General features: G+C 38.8%; 1 protein-coding gene across 7 annotated transcripts in view; it reads left to right on the top strand.

The window, feature by feature from the left end:
• WDR76 (WD repeat domain 76) overlaps nt 1-24,821 on the top strand; it is a 63,481-nt gene that overhangs the window by 9,988 nt on the left and 28,672 nt on the right. For all 7 annotated transcript variants that reach the window (XM_047735828.1, XM_047735824.1, XM_047735825.1 and 4 more), the window contains 6 exons: nt 5,270-5,362; nt 7,027-7,082; nt 15,808-15,934; nt 17,376-17,477; nt 17,575-17,618; nt 18,486-18,639. In XM_047735828.1, coding sequence (XP_047591784.1) covers nt 5,270-5,362; nt 7,027-7,082; nt 15,808-15,934; nt 17,376-17,477; nt 17,575-17,618; nt 18,486-18,639 — 576 coding nt within the window. The remainder of the gene's footprint in view (nt 1-5,269; nt 5,363-7,026; nt 7,083-15,807; nt 15,935-17,375; nt 17,478-17,574; nt 17,619-18,485; nt 18,640-24,821) is intronic.

The following is a 24,821-nucleotide window of genomic DNA, read 5'->3' on the forward strand; positions in this document are numbered from 1 at the left end:
ATGTCCTTTGACATACAAAAGTTGTTAATGATTTTATTTTATTTCTTTAAAATTTTATTTATATAGGGAGGCTCAGATGGCTTAGTGGGTTAAAGCCTCTGCCTTCGGCTCAGATCATGATCTCAGGGTCCTGGGATCGAACCCAACGTGGGGCTCTCTGCTCAGTGGAGAGCCTGCTTCTCCCCCCTCCCCCCACTGCCTGCTTCTCTGCGTACTTGTGATCTATTTTATTTATTTATTCAAGATAGCACATGAGAGAGAGAGAGAGAGAGCACAAGTGGAGGAAGAGTTAGAGGAAGAGGGAAAAGCAGACTCCCCACTGAACAGGGAGCCCGATGTGGGGCTTGATCCCAGACCCCAGGATCATGATCCGAGCTGAAGGCAGACGCTTAAATCAACTGAGCCACCCAGGCACCCCAAAAGTCGTTAATTCAAATTTATTTATTTATTTTGAGAGAGAAAGCTCACACATGTGAGTGTGGGAGGGGGGATGTGGCAGAGGCAGAGAGAGATCTCAGGCAGAATCCATGTGGAGGCACAGAGCTGGAAGCGGCGCTCTGTCTCACAACTGTGAGATCATGATCTGAGCCAAGATCGAGTTAGATGCTCAACCGACAGAGCTCTGCTATTATGAATGGTGTTGTTTTCTTAAAATCATTTCCTGATTGTTCATTGTTAGTGTATAGACATATAGCTGTTTTTTTTTTTTAAAGATTTTATTTATTTTTTTGACAGAGATCACAAGTAGGCAGAGAGGCAGGGGGGGCGGTGGGGAGCAGACTCCCTGCTGAGCAGAGAGCCCGATGCGGGGCTTGATCCCAGGACCCTGAGATCATGACCTGAGCTGAAGGTAGAGGCTTAACCCAATGAGCCACTCAGGTGCCCCTTTATAGCTGATTTTTGTATATTGATCTTGTATCTTGGAACTTCGCTGAGGTTGCTTATTAGTTTTTCATGTGAATTCGTAAATGTTTTCTATACATAAGATCATGTTTTGGCAATAAAGATAGTTTTATTTCTTCCTTTTCAATCTGGGTTTTTTTTTTTTTTTTTAAGATTTTATTTTTTGGGGCGCCTGGGTGGCTCGGTGGGTTGGGCCGCTGCCTTCAGCTCGGGTCATGATCTCAGGGTCCTGGGATCGAGTCCCGCATCGGGCTCTCTGCTCAGCGGGGAGCCTGCTTCCCTCTCTCTCTGCCTGCCTCTCCGTCTACTTGTGATCTCTCTCTGTCAAATAAATAAATAAAATCTTAAAAAAAAAAAAAGATTTTATTTATTGCTTTGAGAGACAGTGAGAGAGGGAACACAAGCAGGGCAAGTGGGAGAGGGAGAAGCAGGCTTCCTGTGGAGCAGGGAGCCCGACGCAGGGCTTGATCCTAGGACCCTGAGATCATGATCTGAGCTGAAGGCAGATGCTTAACGACTGAGCCACCCAGGATTCCCTCAGTCTGAATGTTTTTTAATATTATTTTTTTCTAGTCCTCCTGTCCTGATTGTCCTAGAATCTCTAGTATACTGTTGAATAGAAGTAGCAAAATTAGACATATTTTCTTGTTCCTGAGCATTAGGGGAAAAGCTTTCAGTCTTTCACCATTAATTATGTTGTTAGCTGTGAGAAACACCTATTTTCAAAAAATCTTTATCTCCAAGTAATTATAGAAGTATAACAATTTGCAGAAATAGTACAGAGAGGTATCATGTACCTTTCACCCACTTTTTCCCCATGGATACATCTTATATAACTATATCACAGTATCATAATGGGGAAATTCACATCATACAAGGCATTTGTATAATTCTTTGTCACTTTATCACATGTTGATTACTGTAACTACCACCATAATCAAGATACAGAAATACTCCATCTCCACAAAAATTTCCCTTGGGCTCTTTCTTTTTTTAAATTCAAGTAGGGCCCAGTGTGGGGTTTGAACTCACTACCTTAAGATCAGGGGTTGCATGCTCTAGGGACTGAGCCATCCAGGCACCCTAAGATACTTCTTTGTAGTTAGGCCTATAGCCCTCCCTCTCACTCTTCTTAGGCCCTGGAAACTGCTAATTTGTTTTTTATCTCTACAATTTTGTCATTTTGAGAATGTTATGTAAATGGATTCATAAATTTTGTGAATTTTTGGCATCAGGCAAGTTTTAAATTCAGGTTACTTCTTTGATTTTTTTAAAAACACATTACCCCTTGTTTTATGGATACAGTGACTTCTTAAGTGTTTCTGAAGATAATGAAGTTTTAAAAAAATGTTTATTTCCTACATATGTTTACTTCGAGAGCCCACTTTTTCTGAGGTGGTTTGCTTGGTTTTCCTGTTATATGTTGCAAGTTTTTGAGAGGTGGGTGATGGGTAAAAATGGTTTGAATTACACATACCACTTAAAAATACTGATTATTTTTCTTAGTTTTCTTAATTGTTTCTTTGGTAAGTATAATCATTTAATTTTATTTCTTTGATTTTAAAATAGAATCTTATGAAGTCCTTGATGATGGTGGTGGTGATGTTTTTCCCTGAAAAGCATTTGTAAAGGCAATAACACAATAACAAACTTTTACCTTTACTGCCGCTATTATTTTGTGTGTGTGAGGAATATTTTTTATTTTGGTCAAAGTAATACATACATGTACATCCACATATAAGTCATACGATCCCACAATTGTATGTGTATATGTATTCACACAGAAAGGTAGTTCCATATCCACACACATACATACTCAGAAACAAATCAGAACACTCAGCAATTTTCTGCCACATAACTTTTCTGTTTGTGATTGGTGCTGCCCAGTAGACAAATTATACTTTGAGCCTTTTTAGCTTTTATCCCTTCCATATTATCTGTTGATTTAATCTGGAAGATGAGGACTTGTTTCATTCATGCTACACCTTATACATATATGTGCCTACCCACTCCTTCCCTTTCTCACATCCTTACTCGTTATAGCCTAAGCTCTAGCAGAGTTGTAACAGAATTTTTATGGCTTCATGTATCTATATGTCTTTTTTCATGAAACATTTCCTGAGCACCTCCATCTTCCTATTTCATTCTGGACTGTTTAACCCTTTCTTGGCCTTCCTTTTACCATTTTCCTTTGGATTTCTTTTATCATTCCTGATCTGGAACTTCTGTACCCTGGATACTGTCTTGGATCTTTTTTTAAAGTTTATTCTCTTGGGGCACCTGGGTGGCTCAGTGGGTTAAGCCTCTGCCTTCAGCTCAGGTCATGATCCCAGGGTCCTGGGATCGAGCCCGGCATCAGGCTCTCTGTTCCACAGGGAGCCTGCTTCCCCCCCTCTCTCTGCCTGCCTCTCTCCCTACTTGTGATCTCTGTCTGTTAAATAAATAAATAAAATCTTTTAAAAAAAATAAAGTTTATTCTGTTATTTTGAAATGCAGCTTATAACTTCCTGAGAAAAGGTGTAGGAGAGGTAATTTACATGTCTGAAAAGAGTTTATGCTGTACATTTGATTGATAGCTTAACTGGGTTTAGAATTGTAAGTTGAGGGGCGCCTGGGTGGCTCAGTGGGTTAAAGCCTCTGCCTTCGGCTCGGGTCATGGTCCCAGGGTCCTGGGATTGAGCCCCACGTCGGGCTCTCTGCTCAGTGGGGAGCCTGCTTCCTCCTCTCTCTCTCTGCCTGCCTCTCTGCCTACTTGTGATCTGTCTGTAAAATGAATAAATAAAATCTTTAAAAAAAAAAAAGAATTGTAAGTTGAAAGTAATTTTTCCTTAAAATTTAAAATACACTCTTCCATTGTCTTCTAGCTCCCCTCAGTATTGAGAAGTGACATTCTGATTCTTGTTTCTTCATGATCTTTTTTTTTTTTTTTAAAGATTTTGTTTATTTATTTGACAGAGAGAGATCACAAGTAGGCAGAGAGGCAGGAGGAGAGAGAGGGGGAGGCAGGCCTCCCGCTGAGCAGAAAGCCTAATGTGGAGCTCTATCCCAGGATCCTGAGATAATGACTTGAGCCGAAGGCAGAGGCTTAACCCACTGAGCCATCCAGGCGCCCCTCTTCATGATCTTTTACCTTTATCTGCAAACTTTTTTTTTTTTTTTTTTTTTAACCTTAGTTACCTCAGGTGTTAAGAAATTTTGTGATGTGTGTAAGCTTTGGTCTTTTTTCATTTGTTGTTCTGCATACTCATTGGGTTCTTTTAATGTGGAAATGCATGTCTTTAGTTTCGAGAAACCTCCTTATATTATTTCTCTAATAACTTTCTCCTCCATTTTCTCTGCTCCTCTTTTTTACCTCTATAACTATTAGTTGGATATTGGACCTCCGAGCTTAATTGTCTGGTTTTATTGTCTTTTCTGCCTGTGCCTTTATCTCTGTTGTTGTTCTTTTTTTTTTTTTAAGATCTTGTTTATTTATTTGACAGACAAAGATCACAAATAGGCAGAGAGGCAGGCACGGATTGGGGGGGAGGGTTGGGTGGGGAAGAAGCAGGCTCCCTGCCGAGCAGAGAGCCCAATTGGGGGCTGGATCCCAGGACCCTGGGATCATGACCAGAGCCGAAGGCAGAGGTTTTTTTTTTTTTCAATTGGGGGCTGGATCCCAGGACCCTGGGATCATGACCAGAGCCGAAGGCAGAGTTTTTTTTTTGTTTTTTTTTTTTTTTTTAAAGATTTTATTTATTTGTCAGAGAGAGAGGGAGAGAGAGCAAGCACAGGCAGACAGAATGTCAGGCAGAGGCAGAGGGAGAAGCAGGCTCCTGCTGAGCAAGGAGCCCGATGCGGGACTCGATCCCAGGATGCTAGAATCATGACCTGAGCCGAAGGCAGCTGCTTAACCAACTGAGCCACCCAGGCGTCCCATCGAAGGCAGAGGTTTTAACCCACTGAGCCACCCAGGCGCGCCTGTTATTCTTTTATCTAAGTTTCCTTAACTCTTTGAATGAATTTTAAAATTTTATGTTACTGATTTCTCTTTTTGTTTAATAAAAAGATAACTGTGAGTAATGGTACAATTCATGACCAGTAGGAAATAATTTGCTTTTAGGGTACACTACTTGACTTCTGTTATGTCCCTTGTTATTTAATTGGGAAGCCATGTAGATACTTTGTGATTATCCCAAATTCAAACTCTTACATTCGGTATCCAGTGCAGCAAAGATTGTGTGCAAATTGATAAGAAAGCATGTAATGAATAAAGCAGGTACTATTTGAAGGAAAGTATACATTTGAGAATTCAACACCTAGTTTTTTGAGGTGCTTTCCTGTGGATCATGCAAAGTAACAGAATTTTTTTGGTGTAATTTCATAGGATGAATTTTCAGGATTGTCATCGTATGAAAGGAAGAGACTGAAGAACATATCAGAAAATGCAAACTTTTTTGCTTCTCTTCAGTTGTCTGAGGTTTGTGTGGAATTTCTAATTAAGAGCAAGATGCCATTCCTCTTGCCCATAGGTCAATAAAATACTCGTAGTATCAGGTTTCATATATAAGATAAGGGAGGGTAAAATTAGGACTGAGTTTTGTGTTTAGTAAGAGGAGGTTACCATATTTTATTGATTCTAATTTTTTTCATTTTAATGCTTTTGAAATTGACATTTTGAAACTATAACTGGCAGCTCTTCCTTTTGTTGGTGCATAAGATAATGGTGTCTTATGAATGGTTGTCTTGGATTCAGGGGAACAGGGTATGTTCCAAGTGGTTGCTTTACCTCTAAAGGATAAAGGAGAAATAGGAGGAATGGGTTGAGGGATGTGTGGTAAAGGAGTGAGAGGACAAGCCTTCCCCCCACCCCCCAATCCTTTTTTTCCCTAAGATTTATTTATTTATTTATTTGAGAAGGAGAGAGAGCATGAGTGGAAGTGGGGGAAGGGGCAAAGAGAGAGGGACAAGCAGACTTCCTGCTGAGCAGGGAACCCTGGGATCATGACCCGAACTGAAGGCAGACACTTAACTAGCTGAACCACGCATGCGCCCATCTTTTTTTTTAAATCTTAAAGAATAGATGAAAATATGCTTTGTATAGTGAGTTTTAAGGATAAATGGCCAGGGGCACCTGGGTGACTCAGTTGGTTGAGCATTTGCCTTTGGCTTGGGTCATGATCCCAGAATCCTGGGATGGATCCCCATGTCAGGCTCCCTGCTCAGCAGAGAGCTTGCTTCCTCTCCCTCTGTCTGCCACTGCCCCTGCTTGTGTTCTCTCCATCAGATAAATAAATAAGAGCTTTCAAAAATGGTAATAAATTCAGAATCTTAAAAAAAAGGATAAATGGCCAATGTATGGTAATGTTTTATAATCATAACTAAATGTGTAATTTACATTATGTCTTCACACTGTGGGTGAAACTTCTGTGTGTGAGATCACCCTGTGTGAGGTAGCCTTTCAGGAGGGTGTGTGATATTTTCCTTCAAAAGGTAACAAGCCCTTGGCTTTATTAAATAATTACTTGATATCTTTGATTACACATTCTCAAATATTCAGCATGTGTTTGCATCTTGAGGGAAGGGTGGGTAACTTAATATAAGGGACTAAATTGTTAAGTTACTAAAAGTTGAAAAGTCATCAGAAATTTAGACAAAGTAACTCTGATTTTGATTTTAGTTACCAGAAATTATGATTTGATTTATAGAAGTGTAACACAACTTTTCTGGAAAATATCAAAATAGAATTGCCTGTAGCAGAAGTTAAACATTTTAATTCATAATAGTATATTTGATTAAATGTTTAATGTTCAATCATGTAAACTCATTAGTAACCTGGTCCAAGGTATCAGAATGTAAATACAATGTGGGGCTTGAACTCTTGACCCTGAGGTCAAGACCTGAGCCCAGATCAAGTCTAATGTTTAACCAACTGAGCCCTCAGGGGCTCCAGTTCTTTAGATGTTATTATTTACTTACTTTTATTATTCATGGTTTATTTGTCTCATGTCTGTTACCAATAGCAGGTATTGTATCTTAAGGATCTTTATTTCCTATATAGATCTTAGTTCAGTGTTGATAAAACAGCTTACTTAATATTTTATAAGGTAGTATCTTTACATGTATGTTTTGTATATTTTGCAGTCAGCTGCAAGGCTCCGTGAAATGATAAAAAAGAGGCAGCCTCCTGAATCCAAAAGGTAAAAGATTTGGTTTACAGTGCTTATACCATGATGTATTACTGAGTTATTTATAATTTGAAAAAATGGTTACCATGGTAAAATAATAGAAACTGTAATCTTAAACCTGTTGTTTCACATCTTCACGAGCATTTGCTGTTGCCAGTGTTCTGGATTTTGGCCCTTCTAATAAGTATGTATTGGTATATCTCATTGTTCTTTTAATTTCTGTTTCTCTGATAATATGAGGAGAGCATCTTTTCATATGCTTATTGCTATCTGTATATGACTTTGGTGAAACTATTTGTTAAGATCTTGGGCTCATTTTTTAATTAAGTTGTTTGTTTTTTATTGTTTTAAGAGTTCTTTGTATATTTTGGATAACAGTCCTTTATCAGATGTGTCTTGTGCAAATTTCCTCCCAGTCTGTGGCTTGTCTTCTCATCTCTTGATAGTGTCTTTTGCAGAGCAGAAGTTTTTAATTTTAATGAAGTTTACTTCATCAATTTTTTCTGTCATGGATTGTGTTTTTGGTGTTTTATTCCAAAAACCATTGGTATACCTAAGGTCACCTAGATTTTCTATTCTACAAGTTTTATAGTATTGCATTTTACATTAGATTTGTGATCTATTTTGAGTTAATTTTGTGATGGAGGTAAAGCTGTGTCTAGATTGATTATTTATTTATTTATTTATTTGGGAGAGACTGAGTGAGAGAGACAGAGTGAGTATGAGCCAGGGAAGAGGCAGAGGGAGGAAGAAGCAGGCTCCCCGCTAGGCAGGGAGCCTGATGTGGGGCTCGATGATCATGACCTGAGCCAAAGGCAGATGCTTAACTGACTGAGCCACCCAGGTGCCCTAGATATTTTTTTTAAAAAAATGTGGTTGTCCATTTGTTCTAGCACCATTTGTTGAAAAGATTTTCTTTCTTTTTTTTTTTTTTTAAGATTTTATTTATTTATTTGACAGAGAGAGAGAGATCACAAGTAGGCAGAGAGGCAGGCAGAGAGAGAGAGAGAGGAGGAAGCAGGCTCCCCACCGAGCAGAGAGCCCGATGCGGGGCTCGATCCCAGGACCCTGAGATCATGACCTGAGCCGAAGGCAGAGGCTTTAACCCCCTGAGCCACCCAGGGGCCCCTTGAAAAGATTTTCTACATAGACTATCATGTCATCTATGAGCAAATGCAGCTCTATTTTTTTTTTTAAGATTTTATTTATTTATTTGATGCAGAGAGAGAGGGCATGAGCGAGCATAAGCAAGGGGAGTGGCAAGCAGAGGGAAGAGAGAAGCAGGTTCCTAGCTGAGTAAGGGGTGTGATGTGGGGCTCGATCCCAGGACCTGGGGGTCACGATCTGAGCCAAAGGCAGATATTTAACCAACTGAGCCACCCAGGTGCCCCTGCAGCTTTTTTTTTTTTTTTTTAAATTAAAAAAATTTTTAAAATAAAAAGATTTCATTTATTTATTTGAGAGAGAGAGCATGAAAGGGAAGAAGGTAAGAGGGAGAAGCAGACTCCCCAAGGAGCAGGGAGCCTGATGTGGGACTTGGTCCTGGGATTCCAGGATCGTGACCTGAGCCGAAGGCAGTCACCCAACCAACTGAGCCACCCAGGTGTCCCAGCTTTTTTTTTTTTTTTTAACTTAATAGATTACTGGTTTATTATAAAAGGATATAACTTAGAACAGCTAAAGGAAGAGATGCATAGGGTAAGGCATGGGGAAATGGTATAGAGTGTCCATGCCTTCTCAGAACACTCTCTCAGTGCCATTCTCCCAGCACATCCATGTGTTCACCAACCTGGAAACTCTTATTTTTATTTAAAAAAAAAATTTTTTTTTATTGAGAGAGCGTGCATGTGAGGAGGGGGAGGGGCAGAGAGAGAGAGGGATAGAATCTTAAGTAGGCTCCATGTCTAGTGCAGAGACTGACTTGGGGCTTGTTTTCATGATTCTGAGATAATGACATGAGCCAAAACCAAGAGCCTGATGCTTAACTGACTGAGCCATCTAGGTGTCCCCAACCTGGAAACTCTTGAACAAATATAGTTTTATTTTTTTCATCTAAATCTGTGTACCATTTATTTTCTTTTCTTGTCTTATTGCTTTAGCTAGAACTTCCAGCATAAGGTTGAAAAGGAATGGTGAGCGAGGACATCTTATCTTATACCTTATCTTGGTGGGAAGGCTTGGTGTTTCTCACCATTTAAGTATGACATTAGCTCTAAGTTTTCTGTAGATACTCTCTGTCAAGTTGAGAAAGTTCCCCTTTACTGAGATTTTTTTTTTTTTTATCATGAATGGGTGTTAGATTTAGTTAGAAGCCTGTTCCACATTAGTTGATGGGATCGTGTGATTTTGCTTTTTTAGCCTATTAATGTGATGGATTACATTGAATGATTTTTTGATAGATTACAATAAGTGATTTTTGAGTGTTGAACCAATCTTGCATACATGGAATATATCCCACTTGGTTGTGGCTTGTAATACTTTTTGTACATTGTTGGGTTCCTTGTACTAATATTTTGAGGGTTTTGCATCTGCTCATGAGAGATTATTGGTCTGTAGTTTTCTTTTTTATAATATCTTTGGTTTTGGTATTAGGGTCATGCTGACCTTCTAGAATGAGGTAGGTAAGATTCTCTCTGCTTTTATCCTCTAAAAGAGGTTGTAGAGAATTGATATAATTTCTTTCTTATATGTTTGGTAAAATTCACCAGTGAACCTATGTCAGCCTGGTGCTTTCTGTTTTGGAAGATTATTAATTATTGTATAATTTCCTTAATAGGTGTAAGCCTATTCAGATTATCTATTTCTAATTCAGATTGTGAGTTTAGCAGTTGAGTCTTTTCAAGACTTGTCTTTCATCTAGGTTATCAAATATGTGGGCATAGAGTTGTTCATATCATCCTTTGTCTTTATTTTTAATGTCCGTTGGATCTATAGTGAGACCCCTCTTTCCTTTGTGATACTGATAATTTTTTTATTAGTTAGCCTTCCCTAGAGGTTTATTGATTTTATTGGTCTTTTTTAAAAAAAGATTTTATTTATTTATTTGATGCAGAGAGAGCACAAGTAGGCAGAGTGGCAGCAGAGGGAGAGAGAGAAGCAGGCTCTCCACTGAGCAGCGATCCCAATGCTGGGCTCGATCCCAGGACTCCTGGGATCATGACCTGAGCTGAAGGCAGACACTTAACCGATTGAGCCACCTAGGAACCCTGATTTTATTGGTCTTTTTAAAATTTAATTTAATTTTTTATTTTTTTTAAGACTTTATTTATTTGAGAGAGAGTGAGAATGAGAAAGAGCAAGAGAGATCACAGAGGGAGAGGGAGCGAACTTGCTGCTGAGCAGAGAGGACCCTGAGATCATGACCTGAGCCTATGAGCCACCCAGGCACCCCTGTTGGTATCTATCTATCTATCTATTTATTTATTTTTTTTTTAATTTTTTTTTTTTTAAAGATTTTATTTATTTATTTGACAGAGAGAGACCACAAGCAGGCAGAGAGGCAGGCAGAGAGAGAGGAGGAAGCAGGCTCCCTGCTGAGCAGAGAGCCCGACGCGGGGCTCGATCCCAGGACCCTGAGATCATGACCTGAGCCGAAGGCAGCGGCTTAACCCACTGAGCCACCCAGGCGCCCCTTATCTATCTATTTAATTAATTAGAGACCAACCAAGCACAAGCAAGGGGAGGGGCAGAGGGAGAGAGAGAGAATCTCAAGCAGACTCTGGTGAGCATGGAGCCCTACATGGGGCTTGATCTCAAGACCCTGAGATCATGACCTGACCTGAAATCAAGAGTTGGACACTTAAACAACTGATCCACCCACATGCCCCAAATTTTATTGTTTTTTTTTGAAGAACTGGCTTTTGGTTTTGCTGATTTACCCCCCTATCACCCTGCCCCTGGTGATTTCCTGTTTTTAATTTTATTGATTTGTTCAACTTTTATTATTTCTTTTCTTTTCCTTACTTTGGATTAATTTGCTCTTCTTTTTCTAGTTTCCTAAGTTGGAAACTTAGATGATTGATTTTTGACCTTCTTTCCTAATCTGTGGACTCACTGTTACAAATTTCCCTGTAAGCACTGCTTTATCTGCATCCCACATATTTTATTAGGTTGTGTTTTCATTTTCATTTAGGTAAAAATATTTTTTATATCCTTTTGAGATTTAACAGATTGTTTTCTTCCCTTTTTTCTTTACAGATTTTATTTATTTAATTAATTATTTTAAAAAAAGATTTTATTTATTTATTTGACAGAGAGAGATCACAAGCAGGTAGAGAGGCAGGCAGAGAGGGGGGGGGAAGCAAGCTCCCCACCAAGCAGAGAGCCCAATTCGGGGCTCGATCCCAGGACCCCGAGATCACGACCCGAGCCGAAGGCAGAGGCTTAACCCACTGAGCCACCCAGGTGCCCCAAAGATTTTATTTATTTACCTGAGAGAGCGAGATCAAGTGAGAGAGAGAGAAAGAGAGGAAGAGAGAGCACAAGCAGGGGAGAGGGAGAATCAGACTCCCCGCTGAACAGGGAGCCTGAGGTGTGGCTTGATTCCAGGAGCCTGGGATCTTGATCTGGCCCGAAGGTAGATGTTTAACCAACTGAGCCACCCAGTGCCCTTGTATGTCTTATTTCATTGAATTGGATTGTTCAATGGATGACCAGGGACTGAGCCTGTATTTTCCAGGGTGGGGTGAGAAGACAAGTTAATTACCTGGAGGATGTTTTAATAACTTGTTTGAAGGGTTGGAGTGGTAGAGAGGACATGAACCTGAACAGAACTGGGGAGGATTCTATTTCACTTAGTGATGATCCTTAGAATCATCCCAATCTCATTCAGAATGCCTTGGGGTCAGTATAATGAGGCACCTGACTGAAAAAGTGATAGAATTCCTGAAGTTGCAGAGAAGAAAACAGGAACTTGGGATTGTCTTGACCAGGGAAACCTAAGTAAGGATGAAAAGATAAGAAAAAAAATGCAAATGTACACAAAATGCTTTCATATAATCAGTACTGTGGATTAGTTTTTTTTTTTTTTAAAGATTTTATTTATTTATTTGACAGAGAGAGAAAGTGCGAGCACACACAGAGGGAGAAGCAGGCAGAGGGAGAGGGAGAAGCAGGCTCCCTGTCAAGCAGGGGAGCCTGATGAGGGTCTCTATGCGAGGGTCATGACCTGCGCCAAAGGCAGATGCTTAACCAACTGAGCCATCCAGGTGCCTCAACCCATGTATTATTTGTTGTTTAATTTGTATGTATTTTGGGTTTTCCAGGTATCTTTATCTTAACTGACTTCTGGTTTAATTCAGTTGTGTTCTGAGAGCAAACATTGTAAAATTTTCTTCTTTTTAAAATTTCTATTCTTTTAAATTTGTTAAGGTGTGTTTTATGGTCTAGAATGCAGTCTGCCTTGGTGAATGTTCCATCTGAGCTTGAGAGGAAATGTATTTTGTTTTTGAGATAAAAATTCTTTTAAAAAGATTTTATTTATTTATTCATGAGAGAGAGAGAGAGGCATCGGCAGAAGCGGGATCCCCATGGAGCAGGGACCGTGACCTGAGCAGAAGGCTGATGCTTAACTCACTGAGCCACCCAGGCACCCTCCCCCCTTTTTAAGAATTTTTATTTTAAAGATTTGTATTCTGTTTTTGAATGAACTGTTCTATAGATGTTTGTTTTATCTAGTTTATGGATGGTATATGTCAAGTTCATCTGTGCCTTTGCTGATTTGCTGCCTGCTGGATCTCTCCATTTGTAACAGGGGAGTGTTAAAGTCTCCAACTAAGATAGTAGAGGCACCTATTTCTTTTTGGAATTCTGTTAGTTTTTGCCTTACATAGTTTGATTTTCTGTTGTTAGGTGCATTATGTTATGCTGTCTTGGAGAATTGGATCTTTATCATTATGTAATGCCTTTCTTTATCTCTGATAACTTTCTTTGCTATGAAGTCTGTTCTGTCTGAAATTAATATAGTCACTCCTGCTTTCTTTCCATTTGTCTTAGCAGGGTCTATTTTTATCCATTCATTTATTTTTAATCTTTGTGTGTCTTTATACTTAAAGTAGATTTTTTTTTTTAAAAGATTTTATTTATTTATTTGACAGAGATCACAAGTAGGCAGAGAGGCAGGCGGAGAGAGAAGGAAGCAGACTCCCTGCTGAGCAGAGAGCCCGATGCGGGGCTCAATCCCAGGACCCTGGGATCATGACCTGAGCCGAAGGCAGAGGCTTTAACCCACTGAGCCACTCAGGCACCCCTAAAGTAGATTTTTAAAATTTTCTATTTATTTATTTGACAGAGAGAGACACAGTGAGAGAGGGAACACAGGCTGGAGTAGTGGGAAAGGGAGAAGCAGGCTTCCCGCTGAGCAGGGAGCCCAATGTGGGGTTTGATCCCAGGACCCTGGGATCATGACCTGAGCGGAAAGTAGACACTTAACAACTGAGCCACCCAGGTGCCTGCCCCCAGAAGCTTGCTCTGTCTCTTTAAATTGTGTTGTTTGCCTTGTAATTTTTTCTTGATAGCTGGACATGATGTACTAGGAAAAAGGAACTGTTGTAAATAGGCCTTTAGTAATGTGTGGAAGGGGAGAGAAAGCTGTTCTATAGTCCTGTGATTAGGTCTCAGTCGTTTAGAGAGCCTTTGTTTCTGGGCTGTGAACTTCATGGTGTTTTATTTTCTTTCCTCCCCTGTTAGGTGGGAGAGGAGGGTAAGAATGGGCTGGAGTTGGGTATTTCCTTTCTCTGAGGTTAAACTCTGATAATACCCTAGCAGATTAGGCTCTGGTTAACTAGTTCTCCTGAGGGTAGGCCTTGTTAAGAAGAACAAAGTGCTCTGGTGTATTTCAAAATGGTTCTTTTCCCCCTCCCGCTGTGGGAAGCATGAGGGGATTTTTCTCTGATATTTACTGAAGACCTACTTGATATAAATCTCACAAAATACTAGGGCTGAGTCCCCCTTGAGGGTTTATTTTTTTAAAAAGACTTTTTTTTAGAGCAGTTTCAGTTACACAGCAAAATTGAGAGGAGGGTACAGAGATTTCCTGTATATTCCTCTGCCCCCACACATGCATAACCTTCCCCATTATCAGCACCACTCAGTGGAGTGTACATTAATTACCAAGGATGAATCTACACTAATGCATCATAATTATCCAAAGTGCATAATTTGCCTTAGAGTTCATTCTTGGTGTTGTGTGTTGTATGAGTTTGTACAAATGTATAATGACATATATCCATCATTATAATATATAGAGTACTTTTACCACCCTAAAAATCCTCTGTATTCTCTCTGTTCATCAACTTACCACCCTCAACTGTGGCAGTTATCTTTCTTGTCTCCATTGTTTTGCCTTTAATAGGAGGCCATGTATTTGCGATCATACAGTATGTAATGTAGCCTTTCCAGATTTACTTCCTTCTCTTTGTAATAGACATTTAAGTTTTCTCCATGTCTTTTTATGGCTTAACAGTCTGTTTCTTTTTAGTGCTGAATAATATTCCATTGTTTGGATGTACTGTACTTTATTTATCTGTTCAGTTGAGGACATCTTGGCTGTTTCCCAGTTTTGACAGTTATGAATAAAGCTATTATATATACCCATGTGCAGGTTTTTGTGTGGACCACTCTGAAGTTTTTAACTTGTCCATGCTGAGCCTCCAGCATCTGGTCAGTACAGTTCAGGTTTTCCTGCCTTGGCGTTGGTTCCCATTGTGGTTTTTGTTCTTGACTTTCTGTTCCAGTATGCCATGACTCCTTATATTTGTCTGTCTCTCCAGTATTGAGGACAGAAAGCAGTTTGCACTGTGTCCTTGCTTCTCTTAAGGATCCTAGAAGAGTTACTGATTTTTTAATCTGTTCACCTTTTTACTTGAAAAGACAGGGTGGTGAATTTCAGGTTCCTTATTTGTGGAACTGGAAACTGGAAGTTCTGAACTACTTTTTTTTTTTAAGATTTTATTTATTTGACAGAGAGATCACAAGTAGGCAGAGAGGCAGGCAGAGAGAGAGAGAGAGAGAGCGAGCGAGCGAGGAGGAAGCAGGCTCCCTGCTGAGCAGAGCCCGATGCGGGGCTCGATCCCAGGACCCCGGGATCACGACCTGAGCCGAAGGCAGAGGCTTTAACCCACTGAGCCACCCAGGTGCCCTTGAACTACTTTTTTAAAATGAAAAAATAGTGCACAAAAGAAGTAGGGTACATCTATGATTTTAAAAATTAAACTATATGGAAGGAAATGCAATGGAACATTTAAATCTCTGTTCCATTTTAGACCTTAGTTCTCTAGGCCTTCTCCCTAGAAGAAACCACTGTTAGTAGTTTCATGTATATTCTTTAATAGCTAATCTTTGTATGTACAAATACATGTGTGTACATAACCTTTCTCTTAAAAAAATGGAAGCATATTCAGCATGTACTGGACCTTGTTTTTCCTTCTTATATCTTAGAGTTCATGTTTTATCAGTGTGCAAAGGTCTATTTCATTCTTCTTATGTTTGCATATTATTCTGTTAGAGATGTATATCATGATTTGTTTTAACACCTCTCACCTCTCCATGGTGAACATTTAGGATTTTATTTAAAAGCATGGAAACATAAATGTTCAGTTAGGATCAGTGTAGTCATGTACATATATTTTTGTAATGTGTGAGTATATCTATGAGATACATTCCTGGAAGTTATCTCCTTAATATTAACAAATACAGTTCACTGTTTTATAACTTGAATTTTTTTCCCTCACTCCTTTAGGAAAAAGCCGAAGAAGAGAGAAAATGGGACTGGATGTAGAAGGTCAATGAGATTATTAAAAGTAGATCCTTCAGGAGTGTCATTACCAGCACCCCCAGCCCAGCCAACAGTAATTGCAGATGAAAATGTAAGAAAGTGGAAAAACAATATATCACTCAATAAAATACTGAAAAATTTGAAATGTTTGAAACTAGATTTTAAAGGTCATTAAATTTCTTTAATAGGTACTTTGTTAAGTACATACTTGACTGATTCTTGTTTAATGAGTAAGATTTCAAAATCATAAAGACTAGCTTGAAATCTGTTTTTTTGCAGGCTTACATGCTATGGAATTATGGGTAAATTACTTAACCTTTCTGAGCCCCAGTTTCCCCATATTTAAAGCGGCAACAGTATAGAAATTTCAAAGAGGATTTGTGGGAGTTAAATGAAACAGTATCTGTAAAGTTCTGTATACTGTGTTAAGGGCTTAGTAAGTAAGCAATAAATGGTAGTATTAATGTTATGAATAATGCATAATACGTGGTAATGGTGATGGTCCCTTGCTGTAGTATAACTTTGTACTATCGGTGAATAGAAAGAGTTTTACTTACCAAGTTTATTGTCTAAATAATATTTTAATGATTTTTTTTATTCAAGTGCACCCACTGTTTTTAATACTTTTATCTAAGTGCTTGATTATACTTTAGAAGGTAACACTAATTAGATTGGTGCTTTGGGAGCTAATTGCAAATTAAGGTGCTTGGGAAGAGTAGCTTTCTAGTATTTCTGAAGCCTCCACCCATGGTAGATATATTTACATTGAACTCATTAATGCCACACAACTGAAGCAACACTTGTGAAATGATACTTAATACTTACTGCATGTGATGTACTTTTTGTATTTTCTATTCTTTTGCTTTTCATTAAAACATTGCTGGTTATAATACATTGAAATGATTTCACGATGCATGGGTTACAACCTGTGATTTAAAAAAACACTGGCATAAAATAATAACTTTACTCTGAGTAATGCAATTGAACCAATCTGAATCCATTCCTAGCAACTCCTGTTCTTGGCATTGTAACTTTTGACAAGGTAACTTCTCTAAGTTTCATTATTATCTCTTTAAAATGTGGTATCTGGGGCACCTGGGTGGCTCCTTGGGTTAAGCCTCTGCCTTCAGCTTGGGTCCTGATTTCAGGGTCCTGGGATCGAGCCCCACATCGGGCTCTCTGTTCAGCAGGGAGCCTGTTTCCTCCTCTCTCTCTGCCTGCCTCTCGGCCTACTTGTGATCTCTGTCTGTCAAATAAATAAATAAAATAAAATTTAAAAAAAAAAGATCTTTCTAAAATGTGGTATCTCATTCACTGGATTATTATGAGGATTAAATAGGGTAATATATGTTGTTAGTTTACAGGATACACCTGGCAATCATTCACTGAACAACTGTTTTTGAATGCTAATGATGTGTCACCTATGTTGGTACTGAAAGTAAAGTACTAAAAAACTTACATTCTAGGGCAGAGCAATAATCGACCCGTTTTATTTCTCATTTTAGTCTTTATTTTCTTATTTTTTATAACAGCCTTTGTTACCTCCTGGGCCTTTAGAAATGACTCCTGAAAATCAAGATGATGACAGTGAACTATTTAAAAGATTTTTACAGACTTGGGCAGAAGTGAGCAAGGTATCACTTGGGAGGGCTTACAGCTTTTAGAATTATCTGTTAAGGAAATTTCAGTACATATATTAACTTAGTACTTTGGTCTTTTTCATTGTTTCAGACAAGTATTAAGAATACTGAGAAGGAGTTAGTTAACATTAAAAGGTGAGTTAAAAATCCCATGCCTTTGATTTATATTTTCTACAGTCTTTAAATTATAAAGATTATATACCATTACAAGAAGTTTTGAAAATGAAGTGAAATGATTACCTATAATATTTCTATCCTCGCATTTGTTGTTTTTGTATATTTTCTTCCAAGTATTGCCATATGCAATACCGCTATGATACAAGTTTCCTAAATGTTGGGATTTTGTCTCAGTAACCAAATGGTGCCTGGTACATAATATATGTTCACTCATTATTTAATAAATGAGTGAATCCACGTACATTTTTAGTTTATTCTAGTGTATATATAAATTTGCATTATGCATTTCATTAATATTATAGTTACAAAACATTAATATTATGTTACTAGAGTCTTTAAATTTATTAATTGCATACTATTTCATTTACTTAACTTTTTCTGACTTCGTTGGTATTTGGAATTATATTCAGTTTAGTTTTGTGTGGTTAGTTGCATATTTAGTTATATGTGTACATACATTAAAGTGTATATGTGTGATGGTGGGTTAATTCTTTAGGATAGATTCCAGAAGTGAGATTAATGACTTAAGTATTAATGGACATTTTTCTGGCTTTAGTATACATTACTGAATTGTTTTCTAAAATCTTTTTCTTCTCAAAATCTCATATGAATTTACTCTGCCACTAGCACTGTTAGTGAATGTATGTTTTAACTACAGCCTGCTACCTTTTGTAAGTGAAAAATAGTATCCCATTCTTTGATTTCCTTGATTATTAGGAGGTTGACTGTTTTCACTAACTGTGTCTCTTTTATTTTTTGAGTTATCTTTTAGTTATTTTGACTACTGATTGGTTTTTCTTCTAAAATTTAACTTCTTTTCTTCAGCTATAAAGCCAATTTAAGTGGCATGGTCATTAATGAAGATACTGTTCATAAAGTCACCAGAGGTGCAATATTTTCTGTGGCTCTCCACCCATCAGAAATTAGAACTTTGGTGGCAGCTGGGGCCAAATCTGGGCAAGTTGGACTTTGGGATTTGGTAAGTTAATTTTTTGAAAATAATAAAGTTTGACTGAAATAGTCTATAGGAGAATGGCCTACAGCCACATGTTTTATGGATGTTACTTGAGATTTATAGTTTAGTACTTTGTGATTCCAGATTTTAGAAATCGAGAAATTTTTGTTGGCTTTCTAGAACTTAAACATTTTTTATTTCAATATTATTAGTCATCTGAGCATAAATTAATTGCCAGGAAATGGTTATACCTTTAAATGTAAATATGAAAAGATCACACAAAATTCTTAGTTTTCTGATTGTATACATATTTATTTATTTATAATATTTTTATTTATGTTCATGAGAGAGAGCACGAGAGCAGGCAAGCATGGGCATGGGGGAAGGGCAGAGGGAGAAGCAGACTCCCCGCTGCACAGGGAGCCAGAGGTGGGACTCGATCCCAGGACCCTGGGATCATGACCTGAACTGAAGGCAGACGCTTAACTGACTGATCCACCCAGGCACCCTCTATTTTTTTTTTTTTAAGTTTTATTTATTTGACAGGGCCAGGGAGGGGAGAGAGAGAGAGAGATACCACAAGTAGGCAGAGAGGCAGGCAGAGAGAGAGGGGAAAGCAGGCTCCCTGCTGAGCAGAGAGCCTGATGTGGGGCTCGATCCCACGACCCTGAGATGATGACCTGAGCCAAAGGCAGAGGCTTAACCCACTGATCCACCCAGGCACCCCATCCCTCTAACTATTTTTAAAGTTTCTGGGGCACCTGGGTGGCTCAGTCAATAAGCATCTGCCTTTGGCTCAGGTCATGATCCTGTAGTACTGGGATCAAATCACCACGTCAGGCTCCTTGCTCAGCAGACTCTCCCTCTCCCTCTGTTCTTTCTCTCTCTCTTGCTCACTCTCTCAAGTAAATAAATAAAATCTTTTTTAAAAAATCTAAAAATAAATAAGGTTTTCAGACTGGGAAAAGTATCTTCCTAGGGATCTGCTTAGGATAATCCCATTCAGGGGCACCTGGGTGGCTCAGTGGGTTAAAGCCTCTGCCTTCGGCTCAGGTCATGATCCCAGGGTTCTGGGATTGAGCCCCGCATCGGGCTCTCTGCTCAGAGGGAGCCTGCTTCCTCCTCTCTCTCTCTGCCTGCCTCTCTGCTTACTTATAATCTCTGTCTGTCAAATAAATAAATAAATAAATCTTTAAAAAAAAAAAGATAATCCCATTCATTTTTTATGAGTTACAAACAGATGCTGAATTCCATTCATTGTCCCTATAATTCTCCATGGATTGATTTTGGTGGTTACAAAATTGAGAAAAGCCAAGTTAATGTTCTTGAATTTCTTATTGGCAAAGTAGGACAAAGACCTGAAAAATAGGGTAAGGACAATTAATGGAGATGAATATACTATGGTAACTTGAAGCTGGTTAGGGTTAATAAACAGATTTTGTGAGAAGAAGAAAGAAATAAATACCAAATTCTCTCTTGTTTTTGGAGCATAGGTTCTTCCTTAGTTTGATAAAGTGAGTGAGGTTGGGAGGTCAAAGTATTTGGTAAATAAAACAAATAGAGAAGTGGGAAGAGGACTAAAAATAGTATAAGGTAGTACAAGCTAAGAGACGAGTTTCATGGGTTGGAGTTTGACCAGCCTTCTTGCAGGTTAGTTAAAAAGAATGGGAGTAGAGAAAAGGCCACTGGTTTTGAAATTGGGGTACCATTAGTTGAGAGAATAACTTCAACAATGAGATAAGGAAGGAACACAGACTTTGATAGAATAAAAAAGAATAGGGTAGTGGAAGAAATGAAAGCAATGGATAAAAATCAGTGGTTGAAGAACTCTGAAAAGGAAAAATAGAAAATTAGCATAGTAAAGGGAAAATCTTTTCAGGGTAGATTGATTTGTACAGAGTTGAAGACATGTGTAAAAGTCCCTTTGTCATGTCTTTCCTGGTGGCTCCAAAATCTGTATTACTAAATCTCTGTAGTCCGATATCTCTCTCAACTTTCTAATTGTCCCGGACACTTGGCTATCATGTTAACAGCTTGAGTAAGTCTTAAATGCAAAACTTCTGCTGTCCTATGCTCATCCCCCAGTTCCTCTAGTTAAAAAAAAAAATTAACTTGGAATCAGTTGGTTAAGTGGCTGCCTTTGGCTCAGGTCATGATCCCGGGGTCCTGGGATCCAGCCCCGAGTCAGGCTCCCTGCTGGTTGGGGAGCCTGCTTCTCCCTCTCCCTCTGCCTGCTGCTCTGCTTACTTGTGTCAAATAAATAAATCTTTGAAAAAAATTTACTTGATTAACACATAATTACCTATTATAAAATTCACATTTTGAATATACAATTCAATGATTTTTAGTACGTTTATTACTGAGTTGTGTAACTATTCATACTCTAGTTTCAGAACATTTTCATCATTCCTAAATGTTCCTCGGCTATTTAGATTTAATCCCCCAATTAATTACTCTCGTTCCCAGGCAGATCTCCATATATTTGCCATTTTTGGACATGTCATATAAATAGAATCATACAGTATGTGGTCTTTTATGTTAACTTTTTTCTCGTAATGTTTTTAAGGTTCATTTATGTTTTAGTATATATCAATATTTCATTCTTTTTAAATTGTTGAATAGTATTCCATTGTATACCACATTTTGTTGATCCATTTTATCACTTAATAGATATTTAGATTGTTTCTACTTTTTGGCCATTCTGAATAATGCTACTAAAAACATTGGTGTACACATTTTTGTTTGGATATGTGTTATTTCTCTTGGGAAGATACCTAGGGGTAGAATTGCTGGGTCTTAATGGTAATTCGTTAACATTTTGAGGAACTGCCAAACTGCATTCTAAAATGATTGCTTCATTTACTGTTCCCACCAGCAACATACGAGGATTCTAATGTCTCCACATGCTCCCCAGTATATATTATTGTCTGTCTTTTAGAGTATAGCCTTTCTGGTGGGTGTGAAATGGTATCTCATTGTGGTTTTGATTTGTATTTCCCTAAGGACTAACAATGTTCAGCGTCTTTTCATGCCATTTGAATATCTTTGGTAAAATAGCTATTCAAATCTTTAATCAGTTTTTAATTAGGTTGTTTGTCTTCTTATTGAATCAGAAGAGTTTGTAAATTCTAGATACAGATTCTTTCTTAGATATGTTTTGGAAATACTTCTTCTAGTCTTTGAATTTTCTTAATACTGTCTTTTTTCCCCTTAATGCTGTCTTTTGAAGTGCTGAAGTTCTGAATTTTGATGACATCCAGTTTATCAAAATTTTTTAATGGATTGTGCTTTTGGTGTTATATTTTAAAAATCTTTGTCTAGTCCCAAGCTTTTTTTTTTTTTTTAAAGATTTTATTTTATTTATTAGAGAGAGCACAAGTAGGGGAGCAGCAGAGGGAGGGGGAGAAGCAGGCTCTCTGCTGAGCATGGACCCCGGTGAGGGGCTCCATCCTAGAACGTTGAGATCATGACCTGAGCCAAAGGCAGTTGCTTAACCAACTGAGCCACCCAGGTGCCCCTGGCCCCAAGCTTTTAAGAGCTTTTTCTGTTTTTTTTTTTTTTTTTTTTTTGTCCTGAAAATTTTATAGTTTTCCTTTTACTTTAGTTTGCTGATTCATCTTGAGTAATTTTTAAATATGGTGTGAGACAAGAGCCCAAATTTATTTTTTTGTATATGAATATCCAGTTGTCATTTTAAAAAAAGATTTATTTATTTATTTATTTGTCAGAGAGAGAGAGAGAGCGCACAAGCAGGGCGAACAGCAGGCAGAGGGAGAAGCCGGCTCCCTCCTGAGCAAGGAGCCCAATACAGGACTCAATCCCAGGACCCTGGGATCATGACCTGAGCCAAAGAGAGACACTTAAGCAACTGAGCCACCCAGGCATCCCTCAATTGTCATTTGTTGAGAAGATTATCATTTCCCCTATTGAACTGCCTTGACACTCCCTCAGTTTTTCCTCTTAACTTTCTGTTAGGTTCCTAGTGTCACCTAGAATCAAGAGTTGTTATCCTTTATTAAGTCACCCATTTCCCCATTCATTCCTTTGTTCATTCCACATTTATTATTTTGTGTTTAGTAATGTTCTCATGATTTCCCAGCTATTAAACATTTGTGAGCAAAGACTGTCTCTGCCCTCTTAGCGTTTAGAATTTAGTGGCCAAAACAGCGTTAATGAAATAATGGCCAAATATGTAATTACATATTTGATAAGTGGAGTGAATTATATACTGTGATTAATGGCCTGAAGGAAAAGTACTGTAAATAAAAACATATGACAGGGGGCTGGCCTAATTTAGAGGATTAGGGCAAGCTTCCTTGAGGAACTGAGATGAGATTTGAAAGCTAAGGTGTAGACCAAGTAAAGAAAGGGGAAAGGGTATTTCAGGCCAGTGGAAGAGCATGTCAGGGACCTTACTAGGCAGGGGAAAGCCTACCTGATACATTTAAGGACATGAAAGAATGTTTGTGTGGCTAGAGTATAGACAGCAAAGGAATGAACAAGAGGGATTATGTTGGGCCAAGGCCCCATCTCCTCTTTTAGAATTACCATACTTTTTTTTTTTTTTAAGATTTTTTGTTTAGTTATTTGACAGAGAGAGAAACCGCGAGAGAGGGAACACAAGCAGGGGGAAGTGGGAGAAGGAGAAGCAGACCTCCTGCCGAGCAGGGAGCCCAATGTGGGGCTCAGTCCCAGGACCCTGGGATCATGACCTGCTCAAAACAAACTGGTCTTGGATTCAATTAGATTTAAAGTAGTAAGAAGTACTCTTTTTTTTCCCCCTAAGATTTTATTTTTAAGTAATCTTCATATCTAATGTAGTACTTGAATTCACAGCCCTAAGACCACGAGTTGCATGCTCCACTGACTGAACCAGGTGCCTCTAGAAGCTCTGTTAACCTGGTATATTATTATTATTATTGTTATTTTTAAAGATTTTATTTATTTATTTGACAGAGATCACAAGTAGAGAGACAGGCAGGGGGGGGGGGGGGAAGCAAGCTCTCTGCTTAGCAGAGAGCCTGATGCGGGGCTTGATCCCAGAACCCTGGGATCATGACCTGAGCCGAAGGCAGAGGCTTTAACCCACTTAGCCACCCAGCCACCCAGCTGAAGGCAGAGGCTTTAACCCACTGAGCCACACAGAATCAGGTATATTCTAATTAAAATGGACAATTGGAATTTCCATAGAATGAGCAAAAAGCAGTCAAATCAGTAAATAAAACAAAACAAAACACCAAAAAACTCTTAGAGCACTAATGCAGTGTACTTCTTTAGCTCAGCTGGAGGGTGGGGGAGCCACAGCATGGTTTAGCTTCTACCTTGTCCTACAACTGAATTCCGTATTGGTGAATTGACTGAATCCTGAGGATTTTCACCTATGTCTCAAAACTGAAGAGAGGTACATTGAGTAGATTTTTTAGATTTTTCCTCTTTCGAGTGAGGAATAGGGAAATGGCTGCTGAGGGGAAAAGGGGGAAAACAGGGCAAGTGGGAAAAGTGAACAGTAGGACTAATTCTCTATAGGGAAATTTTCTTGGTCTTTGGGAGTGGTTAAGCCACCTCCTTCCCCACAAACCAGCCAAGTAGGTGGTATAAATCCTGATACAAAATAATGAATAGAATCTCGTAGTGTAGGAACTCCAACAAATACTGCTTGCTATTTCAGTTGAAACCCACCTATCTACTTCCCTCCTCCTGCTCCTTGGCTACAGAAAAGCTTATCTTTTTCTGAGGAAAAAAATGAACTGATGTCAGATACTGGGAGGAAGAGTCAACATATATCAGAGCATCTAACATGGACAGAGCAATTCAAGCATAATGGAAATTAAAAGGAACAATTTGGCAACTAGGCAAACACTGTTGCAAGAATAACAGAAGAAGGTCCTTAAATGTATCAGGTAGGCTTTCCCCTGCCTAGTAAGGTCCTTGGCATGCTCTTCCCCTGGCCTGAAGAACCTGGCATGCAAAGACAGGCCTAGAAGAGAAACATAACCCAAGGAAAGAAAGGAAATTATTTTCAGTTCTGGACTGTAGAACTCTAATGTTCAGTATAGTAGGTACTGGCTCTAAGAGACTGTTGACATTCATGGGGCACCTAGGTGGCTCAGTCAGTCATGATCTTGGGGTCCTGGGATCGAGCCCTGCATCAGGCTTCCTGCGCAGTGGGGTGTCTGCTTGTCTCTTTCCCTCGGCCCCTCCCCCAC

The sequence above is a fragment of the Lutra lutra genome, chromosome 7 (assembly GCF_902655055.1).
Source record: "Lutra lutra chromosome 7, mLutLut1.2, whole genome shotgun sequence".
NCBI classification, from domain to species: domain Eukaryota; kingdom Metazoa; phylum Chordata; class Mammalia; order Carnivora; family Mustelidae; genus Lutra; species Lutra lutra.